Consider the following 17189-nt stretch of genomic DNA (forward strand, 5'->3'; position numbering starts at 1 on the left):
ACTATCTCTTAGCACATGATCTGAGTGATTACAAAGCAGAATGAGATTTCACTTCCTGTGTCCTAGAGAGCCTCATTAGAAACTGCAACCTTGGCCCCCCTCACTTCTCAAAAATTCCAAGAGATTTTGACTTAAGTGTTAACTTTTTGTTTGTTTGTAATTGTGCCATCTTGCTTTGAACAGCAATTATAGTGTGTGTTAGCATTTTAATGTTTAACAGGAATTTCCATTGAAAGTTATTTATATAAAAGTGGACTTAGTGTTTTGCAATCCAGTTGCACTATTAATGAGAACTGCATTTATTTTATTCTTTTCTTGTTAAAGTATTACCCTCCCGAAGATACTAATTCTGCTTCATTTTTGTGAAGTGCCCAAATGTAAAGTTCTATCCCACAGTATCTTACTCAAGGCTCCTGTCCTAACACCCCTGCGAGACAGACATTATTATCTTCATATTACAGGTGAGGATACCAAAACTCAGAAACTTTCAGTTACAAAACTAAACAAAAATGTGACTCAAGGGCTTTGACTCCCAATCCAATGGTGTTTGTACTTCACCCTGTACAACTTGTTCATATTAGTTGAGGTCTCAAATAAATATAAAAATCTTAGTTTTCCTCAGTGTCACAGTGGGCATAAAGATGCTTTGGAGGGCATAATGGACCTTCCATAAGTGGACGAGGCAGTGTAAAGAACTAGGCCAGCCCTGCAAACAAAAGGCTGGAGAAATCAGGACTCCCAAAGAGAGAAAACCCCAGTGGGTGTATTTAAGTCATCTCAGACATAAAGAAGCTGGGCCGGCAGCAGCAACTTATCCCGCAGAGGAAAACCTTCATGGTGATAACGGGGCTCATCGCAAAGGAAGAGTCTGTGGGTGGAGCATTGGAGACTTCGAGACTGAGCGACATTCAGTGGCAGTAGAAGAAGTAATGACCCCATATTCAGTCAGGTTTAATAATCTAATGTTTACCAGATGATATGTGCGTTGCGATAGAGAACTGGAGAACTTTGCCATGATATTCTCCTAAATCTTGGGCTACTTCCCCAGCAGCCTTCACATCCTTAGTCGCTTTTTTCGTCTCTTTCCTGCCTGCTCACTCAAGCAGAGTTCAGCTGTGAGATGCCTTCATAGCTTCACTCACCCCATGCAGGTAAATGTCTCCCAAGTTTTATCCCTAAACCCAGCTATGACCCTTTGGTCCCATAATTATCTACACAAGGGACCTGACCCATTACTACCTACCAATGGGAAGGAAGAGTGTTGGGACTTTTTCCCCCAGATTCCACCTCCACCAGGCCCACCCTCCCCAGGAAGATATCAGTGGAATCTGGGAGTATTAAAGGAGGAGACATAGGAAAGACATTCCAGGCCAGTGAGGAAACTGGCAAGAGCATAGAGATGAGAGCGCAGGGGTATGGGGAGCCATGAAGAGGCCGACCTGACAGGCATGGGGCTGGTGTTGGTGAGTAATAAGAGGGAGGAAGCCAACTGCCCACGCTGGGACCTCAGAAGGAAGGGCCTGGGCTGGCAAGGGGAAGAGATTGGACTTGATCTACTGAACAACTGAAAACAGATGAGCGACAAAATAAGTTGTATTAGGAAGGTTAATCAGACTGTCTGGACCATAGGAAATGAACACAGAGACACACCCAAATGTTAAGAAACAAGGGAGGCACTAAGTGCCTGGACAGGACAAGGAGAGACGAAATTAAGGAGAGTTTACTGACCGTGGTGACCAAAGAGAAAAAAGATAATAGAAAATGATTTGGAGTTTTGTGTGTCATTCCCTCCACTGTAAAAATACAGACACAAGATTAATACAGACCTGTTGAGTTGGAATCTCTGAGTAGGGGGCGGGGGTGGGGGGGCAGGTGTGTGTTTTCTAAAGACTCTGCAAGTTCAACGTGGGGAACCACCAGCCTGTGTCGCAAAGCAGGCAGATTCCAGGCGGACTGCCTTTCAGTTAGTTTTCTCGGATTTCTCAGTCAGTCAGCGGGCTTAGCCCATTGCTAGGAGGTGTGATGGAACACGCAGAAGGCAGCAGCTAATGCTAATGCAACACTTCTGAACACTGGACTCCTAACTGTGGTTCTAACTACAAGAACAAGAATTCAGGAGAGGAGGGGGTGGACCATGGACTAGGGCATCAGCTGGAGAGCCCTTCCTAGAGGGCCTGGGACATGGCCCAGACCTTGAAGAATGGCTGAACTGTAGCTGCAGACAGACAGGTGGATCAGGGAGCTGGTGAAAGCAGACTAAGCATCATGCGGTATAGTTTTGAATGGGGAGCGTGAGTGCTACATTTAGGTAGCAGAGGAGGCCAGGTGACCCCCAGCCTCCCTCCAAGTTGCTCCTCTGTATGAGGCCGGTGACCCTCATTGAGGCCACGGGCAAGCACATTTTTACCTTTGCTTTTCCCATCTCTCCCATTTGTAGCTGGCCCTCTTCAACAACATCCTAGCTTTTACTCTCTCATACTGTTTGTGAGCACACATTAAATTCATTTACACTAAGATATAATGACACATAATCCCTTATGTTAGCCTGGCATATCAATAAACCTTTGTGTAGTGATGTCACTTGTAGAACCCTTACTTCATTCTCGTTATAGCCCTATGGAGTGGGGAAGTTAGAGATTGTCCCCATTTTATAGAGAAGGAAAAATGGTTCAGAGAATCTAAACAGCCACTGCAAGATCACTAAGGGGAGAATTTGAATAGGGGACTTGAACACAGGTTTCTTTCTGCCACCCTGTTCCACATCTTGCTGCAGTATTTGCATTTCAACAGGGATCAGAGCCCTGTGCTGAAGGTAGGTGGCTCTGAGGACTTCAGACATCGACCCAGAGATAGGAGAAGACTGATTCTTTCAGTGAAGCCCTGAGTCGTGCTACATAAGTTACTGCCTTTGCCTCCACATTACCTGCAAGTTGTGTGATCACAGGCAAGTTAGAGAAAATTGTCTGAGCTTCACTTTACCTGTTTTTGAAATGGAAATAACTGTATCTGCCTAGTAGGATTTTTCTGACAATTTCCTGAAATACCACCTGGATAATGTCCTTGTCACGCAGTCGGTCTCAACAAACCTCCTTTTCTCTCCCCCTTTTCTTCCCCATTTTATCTACACACAAGGCAGACCGACCGTGCTAAGCTAGAACCCCAGCCTCACCCACTCCCTACAAAGACCTTTCTTATTGCCTCTTCTTTGCTTTTGCTCTTAGCCCTTTCTCTTCTCCCCTAAATCCCTGTGTCCAACCACACCAACCTTCCTTCGCTTCTCAAACTAGCCAAGCTTTTTCCCTGTGCAGTGCTTTTGCGCACACTGGTTAGTCTGGCTGAAACCCCCCTTGCCCTCCTCCAGCCCTCCTTGGTCCTTGTTGCTCCAGGCATAAGCCCAAATGTCACTTCTTCAAGAAGGACGGAAGTAGCTTCCTCCTGTATTCTTTCTCACTGCATCCTGTACTTTTCCTCTGTTATTACAATTTGTAGGTACATGTGAATCCTACATTTACTGGTTTAGTTTCTGTCTTCTCCACGAGACTACAGCCTCCCATGTTGGCCACTATCTCTGGGGCACCCGGTACAGAATCTAAAACCTAAGTCACGTTCCATAAATATTTGTGGGCTGTGTGTTGGGTGAATGCTGCTCTTCTCTCTCCCTTTTGGGATGACCTCCTACAGCCTCCTCACCAAATCATATACTACATACCACCAAACAGCATTCCCATCGAGCCCACATACCTGACCATCTCCTTCATTTTCTTTTCCCAACATTTATTCATACATTATCATGAATGAGGTGGTGTTCTCTGATTGTTTCATGATTACCTAATCACATCATCAGTTTTCCAAGGGCTAAAACTCTTTAAGGATCTTTTTTGGGATCCCCCATAAACATAGTAGAATAGCTGGAAATGCTATCAGTGCTCAGTATTTCCTGATGAATGAATGAATCAACCCATCAATCCTAGTATAATCCTTTTTTGTACAGAGAAAATCTTCACTTAGCAGATAGGGAGAGACTATTGCATCAAAACAATCTCTACCCACGACCCATTGCTGTTGTCCCTCTTCTGGGGTTACCATTTTTTTTTTTTTTTAAAGTTTTCTAGTATTGTCATGTGGGCCTGTGATGCTAGTTATTCTTTTTTTTTTTTTTAATTTTTTTTTTTATTCATTTATTTATTTATTCATTCATTTATGGCTGTGTTGGGTCTTCGTTTCTGTGTGAGGGCTTTCTGTAGTTGCAGCAAGTCGGGGCCACTCTCCATCGCGGTGCGCGGGCCTCCCACTGTAGCGGCCTCTCTTGTTGTGGAGCACAGGCTCCAGACACGCAGGCTCAGTAGTTGTGGCTCACGGGCCTAGTTGCTCCGTGGCATGTGGGATCTTCCCAGACCAGGGCTCGAACCCGTGTCCCCTGCAATGGCAGGCAGATTCTCAACCACTGCGCCACCAAGGAAGCCCTGGGGTTACCATTTTGACTTTTAATGTGAAGCAAACGATCTTATCTTGAAAGGGGGATTGGATTTATATTTAATAAGAGAGACTGAATCGGAAGCTTGCTTTTTTTCCCAAAATTTAATAACAGCACTAGTAAAGCCTTACACTCCTCAGCTGGCCTTATTTCAGGTATAAGAGTACAAAGCTTCCGGGTAAGCTTCTGTCTTGATGTTAGAGTGAGGCCCATAACACCAACCCTGTTTAAATTCATTGAGAGCCAGGAGGGGGTCGCATAGCAGGGCATCTAATCTGAGCATGTTTTCAGAATCAGTCAGTCCAATCCAGGCCTGGGCAGAGGAGACGAAGGGAAACATCAGGTTACTGAGCGCCACTGTCCCCAAACATTTGAGACCCTGATAGTTACCACCGATAACCTCAGTAAGTAAAGACATAGCTTTTGATCTTACCCCCTTCCTCCGTTCACAACTAGAACAAAACGAAACAAAAAACATATCAGTAAAGCGTGTCATTGTTATGCCCCAAATACTAACTTACTGAAGGGGGATTTCAATGGCTACATTCATCCCATCATACTGAAGTAGAACCTTTAGTGTACTGGTTGCCCTGCTGCTAAACCTCAGGTTGCTCAGTTGCTCATTTAATCAGTATTCTTTGAATGATTAACAACAAAAACATATATATATTTACATATATATATGCATTTATGTATGCATTTAAAATTATATATGCATTTTAGTGTACTTTGACAGTTGCCCAGCAAGTTCTGTCCGGTTAGTGTCTTCCCTCTGGTTTAGTATTTGATCTTATAACACAGAGCAGGAAAACGTAGGTAAGTTTTGCTAAATAGCTGTCGTCCATGAACGTTGTCAAGGCTGGTATGGCATCTGTTCTTTGTGTGACATCACTTTATCCCCTGTATTCCCACCCCTGCTTGGCTTTGTGACAATCAACAGAACCAGTAAAAGATGACTGCTGATGAGTCCCCTTCTATCCCCATCTCTCAGGCTGCAGAAGTCCTGAAGGTTGATGGAGGGCCATGCTATTCAAACAGCAGGCATGGCTGAGACAGAAGCTCCTGGTGCTGGGAAGCCTTGCCGTTGGGAGTCTCCTGTATCTAGTCGCCAGAGTTGGGAGCTTGGATAGGTAGGTGATTAAACACATACTTATGCCTGTGTGACTTTAAATGTCTCTCGATTTAAACTTCCTTAGGACATAATTTTAAATCTATCCATTTGTTTTCCTCCTTCAAGATTCCCATGAAGCATGTTCTTCTGCAGTATTGATTTTGATTTATTGAGCCTTTAAAAGAAAGAGATCCAAGTTGCCCAAACCAAGGTGTTCATCAAGATCCATTTGTATTCTGTGTGTGTTGTTTGCTTTCAGAGAAGGGATAAAGCCATGTACAGTAAAAATGTCATTTACTATAGCTCTGTGTGCATCTGGTTGTTGACCTCTAGCCGTAGCAAAATAGTGATAATGTATTTATGTATCTACATTTTGAAATTTATAAGTGGGCAATTAATGTGCTACCAAGAGAGTTAAAATTATGTATGAGCCTGTAAAGGAGCTCATCAGGTTTGGAATCCATTGCCCTGGAAAGATGGCTGCAGGCTTGGGGAGTTTTAACTATGTCAATTAGCTCTAGTTCCCAGGAGCTGAACATACCAGACAAGGAGTCTGTCGCTCAGAGTAATTGCCCGGAAAGCAATGGAAGATTCACAGAGAGGAAATTTACAGAGCTAGGGTTTGGCTCTAAATAAGCCAACAGTTGAGAGGTACTAGACCTGCAGAAGTCCAGCAATGTCAGCTGGCTTCAGATTGAATGCCACTGGACTGTCCCACATCCGGTATGATTGGAAAGGATAGAGAAGTTAATTTCTGAAATTTGAAGCTTCCTTTTTTGCCCTTTAAAATTAATTCTTGCTGTTGAAAGACTGATGTATGTTCCCCATGAATTCAATTCCCATTTTCTATAAAAGTGCAGCCACACATTAAAATAAAAATATCTTCCTTACAGTTTTTCTTTTCTAATCTATAGATCTTATCACAGAACTATTTAACAAATAATATAACAGTGGTCTTTGCTTTCCTTCAGCCAGTATTAATTTTGACTGATAAAATGAACCCCTTTGATGCTTTTCAATTCAAAATTCCTAAGTAAACTTCCTACTCACTATGGGAAATGGTATAGCCCAGAGCTTATCACTGACTCCGAGTAGTTCCCTAAAGTAGTACTTGTTATTAGTGAAGAGCCTTGAGGTGGTACCATTGTCCCGTGTCCATCATGGAACTTTTATATCAAGTTCTTCCCAATACCTTTAGTTTGCTTCTAATCATTTGCTTTATTGAGTAATTGATCTAACAATCATTAACGTATTAGTTATTTAGTTGATAACTCTTCATTTTTAACCTGGTCTCTAGTCTCTAATGGGGTAGCTTTTATAGGGTATTGGATTGCTTGGGGGGCTTTCTCAAAACCTCTCACTTGAGAGTGTGAGCAGATTGTCTGAAATTGACACATACACACAGACCTGTCCTTTAGAAACTGAAGACCCTGCTCTCTGGGTGGGAGGCTGAGCTCAATTACTTCTACTGTCCCTTCCAATCCTAAAATTTCATGTTTTTTAGTCTGGGGTCCATGCCTACTCTTTAAGGAGTGGAAATAATATGATATTTTTTCCTATCTTGAGTTAGGGAGTCCAAAAAGCAATTGTTCTGCAGGGAATGAGCTCCCATGGTAGAAGGTAAATAAAGGAAAGAAGGAAAATGACCTTTTCTAGAAGTAGAGAAATTCCTTTCGAGTTCAAACAGGGAAGACACTGTTTCAGCCTCTCTCAGCCTGGGTTGTGTGAGAGAATCAAGTCCTACAGGAAAGGATTTGATTGACTGTTTCCTCAGTTCTCCCAAGGACAGCATCATTCAAGGTGCCTGGGAGAGAAGTCCATCCATTCCATTCAATGGATGACTTAAGGGATTAGGGTTTAATTCTCAACCAGAGCCCAGCAAGAGCTAAAAGATGAATTTGTGACATCCCAATCAACGTCACAATTGAAAACATACTTTGACTATGTACGTGTTGCTCCTTATATATCTTCCATTTAGAGCTCTACCATATTAATCCTATTAACAAATTTGTGAAAACAAAATTCATGTTTCTCTAAAATATTAACTGTGATTACCCCTGTTTTTTATAGTATGCCATATTTTTATGTTTTCCACAGTGAGCGTAAGTTGTTTTTAGAATCATAAAGAACCCACAAAAAAGGTAAAATGTGTTCATATATTTCCTTAAGCATTATGATAGATAGCTGTTTAAACATTGCCTAGGCCAAGCCCCTTCCCCTCAGTTCTGCAAAATGCCTTGGCATGACCTTGAGGTTTTTCCCTTCTCCCTTTAATTGTAAACATTACAGAAGATAAGAAAGGTACAGTGGGGTCTCTTGGGAAAAGCAAGAGACAGCCTCATTGCCACAGAGAGGGGAACATAGACTCCAAATTATTAGGGCAACTAGAAGCTTCATTTGGAGGAATTGGTTTAACAGCCATTTTGACTAATATTATACCCTTTAACAAGAAAGCGAAAATACCTTCTCAGATAAACTTAGGAAAGTTATAATGAATTCAGTTCAATTGCAGACTATACCCAAAAGGAAATTCAATTTACTAACCATATAAATTGGCCACACCAAATTAAATAGTCACTCCAGCCTAATATCATTGTGATTGTTACCACAACTTTCTCTCTGAAAAAAAAGCAGTGGTGCTTTTTCACTGCTTAGGGCAATGTTGAAATGGAAATCCTCCTTTCTGGCTCCATCCATTGCTTTGCTTCCTTCATGAGCTTGAGTCCCGGATTTAAATGGGCTTGACGATGAGGACCTGAGGTTTCTGACACTGCCAAGGTCTTGTTGATTTCTGGTCCCAGGTGTGGTAGGTGATATACAGCACTTGCTGTTGGCATTGGGTTTGCTCCTATATTCAGCAAAGTAAAAACATAAGCCTGACCTTTTTAGATAGAAAGAGAAAGAGAAGCAGAAGAAATATGTACTCTTCTAGCTGCCCCCAAGGCCAAAGCAGAAATTCTCATAGAATGAAAAGCTCAGCAAGTGCCAAGATTGGAATTTTGCAGGTTGATGACGCAAATAGCCGAGGGCAGAGACTGGGACCTCTTTTCAGATTATATCTCAAAGATTTTTCAGAGTCATATGAGTGCAGCTGAGCTGCAAGAAAATAATACCACATGAAACCCACAAGACGTGGCCTCCTAGCTGCCCTTTAGCCTCCCAGCTGAAGATTCTAATCTTCCGTCTTTCGTATTTTCTAAATGATGTTAACGGGTGGGCTGCTAAAAGGCTATTAGTATAGTTGGTGTCACTTGTCTGTCCTGTACTGTGAATGTCAGTACACGCTATAGTCAATTAAGAGCTCGGTGAATAAAAATTTTAAGAAGCACTAATAAAAATATTCCATCAATTATGTGTGCTTCATTTAATACAGAGTTGCTTAAAATAAAACTTCCCAAACATATGTTCATTATGGATTGCAGTAGGCGGAGAACAGTGGTTTTACTTATGCATTTAAAGTCTTGCTCTCACTGGGGAACCAGAGAAATGAGAAATTAGTTGCAGTGAGCTCCTTAGAGCATCTCTCTGTTGCTTACAGGCTACAACCCATTTGCCCCATCGAAGGCCGATTCGGAGCCCGTGGTCAGGCTGAATTCCCCCTGCGCGCCCTGCAGTTTAAGCGTGGCTTGCTGCACGAGTTTCGGAAGGGCAACTCTTCCAAGGAGCAGGTACGCCTTCATGACCTGGTCCAGCAGCTCCCCAAGGCCATTATCATCGGGGTGAGGAAAGGAGGCACCAGGGCCCTGCTTGAGATGCTGAACCTCCATCCGGCAGTGGTCAAAGCCTCTCAAGAAATCCACTTTTTTGACAATGATGAGAATTATGCCAAGGGCATTGAGTGGTACAGGAAAAAGATGCCTTTTTCCTACCCTCAGCAAATCACAATTGAAAAGAGCCCAGCATATTTTATCACGGAGGAAGTTCCAGAAAGGATTTACAAAATGAACTCATCTATCAAGTTGTTGATCATTGTCAGGGAGCCAACCACAAGAGCTATTTCTGATTACACTCAGGTGCTAGAGGGGAAGGAGAGGAAGAATAAAACCTATTACAAGTTTGAGAAGCTGGCTATAGACCCTAATACCTGCGAAGTGAACACGAAATACAAGGCAGTAAGAACCAGCATCTACACCAAACATCTGGAACGGTGGTTGAAGTACTTTCCAATTGAGCAATTTCACATCGTCGATGGAGATCGCCTCATCATGGAACCCCTGCCAGAACTTCAACTCGTGGAGAAGTTCCTAAATCTTCCCCCGAGGATAAGTCAATACAATTTGTATTTCAATGCTACCAGAGGGTTTTACTGCTTGAGATTTAACATTATCTTTAATAAGTGCCTGGCGGGCAGCAAGGGGCGCATTCATCCAGAGGTGGACCCCTCTGTCATTACCAAATTGCGCAAATTCTTTCACCCTTTCAATCAAAAATTTTACCAGATCACTGGGAGGACATTGAACTGGCCCTAAAATAATGTCGTACAACACTATGTGTTGTGCCTGGGGACACACAATGTCTCGTCTGGATTAAAATATGCACTTTTCCTATAGACACAACTGTCCAAGTCATTTTTCCATGTATACTTGTACATACGCAGTGTGTGACCAAATATAAGATCAGCTCTTTTTCTACTGAAAATTTACAAAAAAACAAAACAAAAAACAAACCAATTTGCTATCTACATAGTTGCATCTTTTATGCTATTTACAAAAAGAAGAGGTGGTGGTACTGGGGGAAAGTGACTTCAGCTATTCTCAAAGAGTTAGTCTTCCTTTGAGTCAGAATTTGTCGCCTGCCATTTTCATAGATTTAAGCCAAAAGATTAACATGTGAAAATGTACCAATGGCTGTGAAGTTTCAGGAAGTAGAGGATTCGGTTATGCATTCTTTTCTAAGGGAAAGCTGACTCTTTAATTCAGATGCTGAATTGATGCCATGAAAACAGAAAATACTATTTTCTTATTATTTAAAAAAATGTCTTATCTCATAAAATTGACATCGTTCCAAAGTTCCTGTGGTGATTTTGCACTATCGTTTTCTCATATGGACCATGGTGTCTCTTGTAGCATGTCAATCACACATTGGAAAGTCAAGTCCTTTTACTTCCGTGTTCTATGTCAGTAAAGAGAAATGTCATGTACATAGTGTATATAGTTGTAAATACTGGTTTCACTCTAAGTAATTCTATTTTGTAAACTGAATATGGCTATTTAATTTATTGTGAAAATTAAATTTATTGTGGTATTTAAAAAATGGAATGGATTAAAATTACTCTATGTGCAATTTTTTTTTACTCATTTTGTTTTATGTGCCCCTTGCTGGCTCCCAAAGTCAAAGCTGTTTATGTGCACATGAGAGCACTTGGAAAGATGCACTTCTCCGTTGGATTTCTGTACCCTTGTGATATGAAGCAAGGTTGGATATATTTTTTAAAATATCTCAGCCATCTGGAAATCTAGTATAACAGCCACCTCAAAGAGCACTTGTGCTTCTCTGCTACAACCTTGTAACAATTAACTTACTTGCAGTTGCTCCTGGTGCTAGGAGACAGACAAGAAATACTTTAACATAATCAAGGCATAGAAGAATCACAGTTTTATATGAACCTCTAATCAAAGTCAGACCAATAAAGAAATTAAATAAAATAAGATTAGAAAACTTGTGTAGCCTCTGTACTGAAATCTGCTGACGCTTCCGCAAACTCTCAGAAGTCCCTCTTTGAGATGAAACTACATCAGCCTGCTCAGGAATGATCAAATTACGTAGTGTTGCTATTACTAACATAAACATCTGGCTCAGATTTCCATCCAGAGAAATTAATGCTAAACTGGGTGCTTGCTAACATCAGATAGCCTGTACTATGCTTAAATATAATTCGGAAAACCTTGGAAAGAGGTATCAACAGAAAAAAAAAAATAAGATGGATTTTTCACAGTCATGGTTGCTTATCCAGTGGAAGATGTTTAAGGGAGTTCTGTTCACATTGAGAGTGCCTAGCAAATAACAGTGGATTCCCTTTTGATTGTACTAAGTGTTGATTTTCTCCATGAGTTGTTCATCCTGTCCAGTGATTTGATGGTGAACTTTTCTAAATAAATAGCCCTTTGCCCTTCCTTGTCGGTATATGTTGCTTCTCAAGCTACAGCCTTGGTAATCATCTCTACCGTTTCAATTAGCATTGGTGCCGTTTTCTCAGCATGGAACAGGCATGACACCAGCACACGCTGAGAGGCCAGCTTCTCACTGACTGCGCAGTGAGTCTGGAGTGAGAGTCTTGGGTCTAAATGTCAATCGCTCTCCTCTAAGCAGTGAAGGAAACCAAATATAAGGAACTTAGCATCAGACTTCTCTATGCCTCAACTCTCAGCTAACCATCAGAGTAAACTGTTTGAATACTACACTCAAGGACATAATCAACACATTATCATTAATTTTATTATAAATCTTCCTAGAGCACTCTACAGCTAGTACAGTTTTATACCAGTAACTGTCAAAGTATGCTCCACTGGAACACTGACGTTTCAAAAACTCAGCCTAGGGCTTCCCTGGTGGTGCAGTGGTTGAGAATCTGCCTGCCAATGCAGGGGACACGGGTTCGAGCGCTGGTCTGGGAAGATCCCACATGCCGCGGAGCGACTAGGCCCGTGAGCCACAACTACTGAGCCTGCGCATCTGGAGTCTGTGCTCCGCAAAAGAGAGGCCGCGATAGTGAGAGGCCCGCGCACCGCGATGAAGAGTGGCCCCCGCTTGCCACAACTAGAGAAAGCCCTCGCGCAGAAACGAAGACCCAACACAGCCATAAATAACTAAATAAATAAATAAAATTTAAAACAAAAAACAAAAAAAAAAAACTCAGCCTAGGTATTCCACCAGTAAAACTGAAAAATAGTAATCTTTGCCTAGACTCATAGAGACATTTTTAAAAGTAATGCATAGAAATTTTTCAGTGATAATCTTTTATAGTCCAAATTTTTCTTCAACTTTGCTGCTGCTACCAAGAATATATATCAGAGTTGATTCTAAGATTCTATTTGACTTGTGCTGTCTTTTATAATTTGTTATTTTTAGCTCAGTAAGCAAGTATTTCTTCATCACATGCAGAAAAAAAAAAGTGTTGCAGTTTCCAGTTGTTAAATAAGTTTGAGGGTTGTTTTAAAGTCTGGAGCCTCCTCACAGACACCTAAAACAGGAGGCCTGGCCTAGGAGGGTGTTTTTAGAGGCGGGTTTCATTTCACCAAAAAAAAAAACAAACATAAAACAAAACAAAAAACCAGTCGCAGCCACTGCTGACTGAGCTAGGTAGAAATAAAAATCCTACGACCTTAACAGCACACTCCACTGGAGGTTTCAAACCTCCTTGATTAGAAAATGTTTCCTGTTGTCATCAAACAGGCAACCGATCTCTAGAGAAATCTACAGCTCATCCCAATAGATCCACTAGGATTCTCTTTAGTAAGTTATTCCTTTTACATCATGAAAACTTTGCATTTCTTCCAGAGGCTTGGGGGCACCATACGGTTCTGTGAAACAGTTCAGGCTGCAAAGAGTAAAAAACTGTTTAGGCAATGGGGAGGTTTCTGCTGGATTGTAAAGCTGAAACTACACCATTTTGGAAGCCAGGGAATTCCAATTATAATTGTACAAACAGGAACAGGAGTCCCAAGGGAGTGAGAGAGATTAGGGAACAGAGAGAAAAGGAGACATGCAAACCCACAGACAGACATCAAATTCCAAGTCCATCTTGCAGTCACCTGAAATCACCTCACAAAAACCTTCAGTTGATGAAGGTATTAATTTTTCCCACTAATTACACTGTAGTATAGGAAAAAATCTAAGACATCAGGGTCTTTAGCTGATGTGTGATAAAGCAAAGGCACATAAACCTATTGTAATCACATCTGATCTTAGATTTGGTTCCTTTTGTGTTGATGGACCAGCAATTGCCAGAACAGTTTCCACTAAAGCTGATGAAGCCTTGTGAGAGCACTGCTTAGGGTGGTGCCCCTGGAACAAGGGCCCTGCTGGAGGACAAGCTCCAGGACCAGTGAAAAACTCCTGGGATGCTGTTAAGGGAAGGTAAGAACCAAGGACAAGTGCAGCCCCAAATCCAGCCCTGCCAATAAGCTTGTGCTTTGTGCAGTTATCAGTCTGCTAAATTGGATTGCCTTCATAAGCTTAATTTGAGAATTTTCCATGGATGGAAAATTTCAAATGATCATAAATAGTGTCTGCCTGCTGAAGTCTTTTGTACTCTTTTCACACACTCAGCAGCCATTTTCCACTTATGAGAACAGACACAGTCTAAGCAGAAAAGAAAACTTTGCTGAAAACATTCTCTCTAAAAATGACTAAATACAGCAAAATCTTAGCAATTCAGGCTAACAAGGTGAAAATATTTTAAAGCAAATTCATTGCAATTATTCCCAAGTAGACAAAGTACCAAACTATACTAACAGTGCATTGATAAATAAATATCTAATTGCACCAGCTTTACAAAATAAAAGCCTCTTAATTGGCATATTTTTTTCCTAAATGGGTGTTACTTCAAGTATTTCAAAACAGTCTGTCCTCTTAAGTAGGTTACTCAGGCCCCCTAGTATCTGTTTAGGAATTTTTATAGCAAACCTTTCTTTTACAGCTAGTGCAAGGATGAAATTTAGGCCAAAATTTGATCATTTGGTAAGGTCCTTATAAATGATACCTTATGATACATCTTACAAGAACAATTTCTTTATGTTTTATGCTTCTAAAGATTTATTTCCAATTACATTTTATCATAGCTTTAAGGAATGAGAGTGCTATTTCATAATGATTAGAAGTGGATTGGTGCATTGAAAAGGCAGAACTGAATTGAGAGCAATATGCATTTCCCACAGAAAGCACCTGATTGGTATTCCAAGAACAAGTGTCTGTTATTTAAAGGCAGCTCAGTCGAAAAGCAATAGCCTTTCAATCATATCAAGGAGGCAGCAACATGCTTGGTACCTTATCGGGCTAGTTCCATCACTTCTGAATTTGTGAACCGTATCAGTCTACCAGGTCTTGGGGAGCTGTTGGTGAAAGGGTTTATTGTTTCTAAACATACATGTCAACCCCCTTTAAAAAGAGTCCACCAAGAAGGTGAGTTGCTCCCAGAAGAATGGTAACATCATTTCAAAGAGCTGGCTCACCTCCAGCGATTCTAAATGCACACAGCTTTGCTTTACATTACCTTTTCTTTAACGGCACCAGAGAACAATCTTTAAGACCAACTGCAAAACTGCCTGTTTCTTTGGTAAGGCCACGCTGATGGCATCCTCCATCTGTGGCTCATTTTTTCCAGGAATGAGGCAAAGGTGTCCTTTCAAAGACAGTTCTCTGGGTATGCTGACCATGGAAGAGTCATACTCTCTCCTTGCCACCAAGCTTCTGGCTATAGGTCCACCCATCCTGAGACTTATATCAGGAGATACAGGAAAAAGAAGGAAACTGAACACAACATTCTCTTGCAAGTAAAGTACCGTAGCGTTTTCAAAAGTGTTTAGGAAATATATTTGTTTCATTGAAAACAAAGGAAATATAAGCTAAATGTAAGTGAAATGGGCAAGTCAATTCATCTCTTTGGGCTTGAGCTTTCTGTTAAATAAAATGGGAGCATCAGATTAGGGGATGTTTAAGCTCTTTCAAGATAACATCATACCATCAGATGAAAATGATTATTGGAGCATGCTTTTGACAGTGAATGTCACAGAGTTGAGGGCATGAAGGTGGAGAGGAAAGAGGGGTTAGACTCAATGTACTTAGCTGTTCCTGTGCGTAGAATCTCTCCCAAAAGTTTCATATCTATGGTTTGTCTTTTAAGGGATATTCTTTTTCACTCTTCCCTTGTAACTGAATTTTCTTTCTATTCAACCTTATTCTTGGCTTTGGCTTCCATTTTGCCCGTCACTTCCTGCATTAATTAACTTTTGTTGCATAACAGACCACCCTCAAAACATCCTAATTAGCTCAGGATTCTGTTGCTTATCTGGGCAGTCCTTCTGGTCTGGTCCAGCTTGGCTCCACACTGCTGGCCTTCCTCGTGCACCTGTGGTTTCTGGCAGGTCAGCTGGTGACTGGATGATCTAAGGTGATCACTCTTAAATGTTGGTGGCTTGTGCTGCTGACTGATTGGTGCTACTTGCCAATACTGACTATTGGCTCAGTGACAAAGGTGCCTGGGTCACATGTGTCTCACCACTTGGTAGACTCACTCAGGTGTCTTCATGGTAGTCAGAGGGGTGTAAAGAATAGCAAGAGATGGCAAATCCCAACGTGCAAGCATTCTTAAGCACCTGTTTGCATCCTGTTTGTTATTTCCCATTGGCCAAAGTATGTCACATGGTCAAGCCCATAGTCAGCGTGAGAGGGGATGACACAAAAGTGTGTATAGGAGAGAAAATTATCGTGGCCATTTCTGCATATATGGACCACATCTCTCAACCGTGATTCTATCATAGTGAAAGTTATAACAATTATAGTAATAATTCACAAAACAACTTTATCTTCCTCCATTCCTGAAGAAATATAATGATAATAAGAAGGGTGGTAGGCAGAATAATGCCCTCCTTCCAAAGATATATACATCCTAACCTCAGGAACCTGTGAATATGTTACCTTACGTGGCAAAAGAGACTTTGTAGATGTGATGAAGTGAAGGACTTCGAGATGGGGAGAGTTTTCTGGATTATCTGGGTGGGCCCAATGTAACCACAGGGTCCTTAAAGGTAGGAGAGAGAGAGAGAAAAGGGGACAGTCAGAGAGATGTTGATAATGGAAAAATGGGTTTAGACTTTGGGGACCTTCAGAGAGATGCAGCATTGCTGGCTTTGAAGATGGAGAGAGGTGGCCACAAGCCAAGGAATATAGGCAACTTTAAGAAGCTGGAAAAGGCAAGGAAATAGTTTTCCCTAGATCCTCCGGAAGGAAACATAGCCCTGCCGACACCTTAATTTTAGCCCAGGGAAACTTGTGTTGGACTTTTAAATGTACAGAAATGTGAAAGAATAAGTTTTTGTTGTTTTAAGCCACTAAGTTTGTGGTAAGTTGTTACAGTAGCCTTAGAAAATGAGTGCAGGAAATCAGGGGAAACAGAGCACTCACCAAATGCTGGTGTGTTTAATCAGCTTATGCTCCTCCAGCGTCGCAGGGTGAGGGGGCAGCAGCCGTCAGTCACAAAGGGCATTTCCAAACAAAGCAAGCAGAAGTCCTGAAGCATAGGACCTGAAGGATAGCACCCCTGCAAGTTCCCAAAGGTGAATGCAGGCAGAGTGACCCTCAAGGAGATAATTCCCTAGTCATCGAAACACAGAGCAAGTCTCATGTCTTCTGGGACACCTCCACTGTAGCCCAACGGGTAAGAAACAGTTTAATGGTAAATTGCAGATAAGTTTACGGCAAGGTCTAGATTATGTGACATTTAAAAGTATCTTTAACATTTTGGTTTTCACGCCGAAAAACTAAAACTTTTTCGGTCTTCTTACAAGTCCATAAAATCTAGCCTTGACCCAGAATATCTGAAGTCTCCAAAGATCAGAGCCAGGAGCCTTATTTTAGATTGGTCCCAGGATCTCCTCCAAATGGCCT

The 17189-nt window shown here is 41.5% G+C and overlaps 1 protein-coding gene across 1 annotated transcript; it reads left to right on the top strand.

The window, feature by feature from the left end:
• The first annotated feature begins 5497 nt into the window (after nucleotides 1-5497).
• Nucleotides 5498-10185, top strand: HS3ST5 (heparan sulfate-glucosamine 3-sulfotransferase 5). The gene is made up of 2 exons (XM_068551407.1): nucleotides 5498-5604; nucleotides 9124-10185. The coding sequence occupies exons 1-2, from the start codon at nucleotides 5498-5500 to the stop codon at nucleotides 10052-10054; spliced, it is 1038 nt and encodes a 345-aa protein (XP_068407508.1). The 3' UTR covers nucleotides 10055-10185.
• Nucleotides 10186-17189: the final 7004 nt, after the last annotated feature.

The sequence above is a fragment of the Eschrichtius robustus genome, chromosome 9, assembly GCF_028021215.1.
Source record: "Eschrichtius robustus isolate mEscRob2 chromosome 9, mEscRob2.pri, whole genome shotgun sequence".
Classification (NCBI taxonomy): domain Eukaryota; kingdom Metazoa; phylum Chordata; class Mammalia; order Artiodactyla; family Eschrichtiidae; genus Eschrichtius; species Eschrichtius robustus.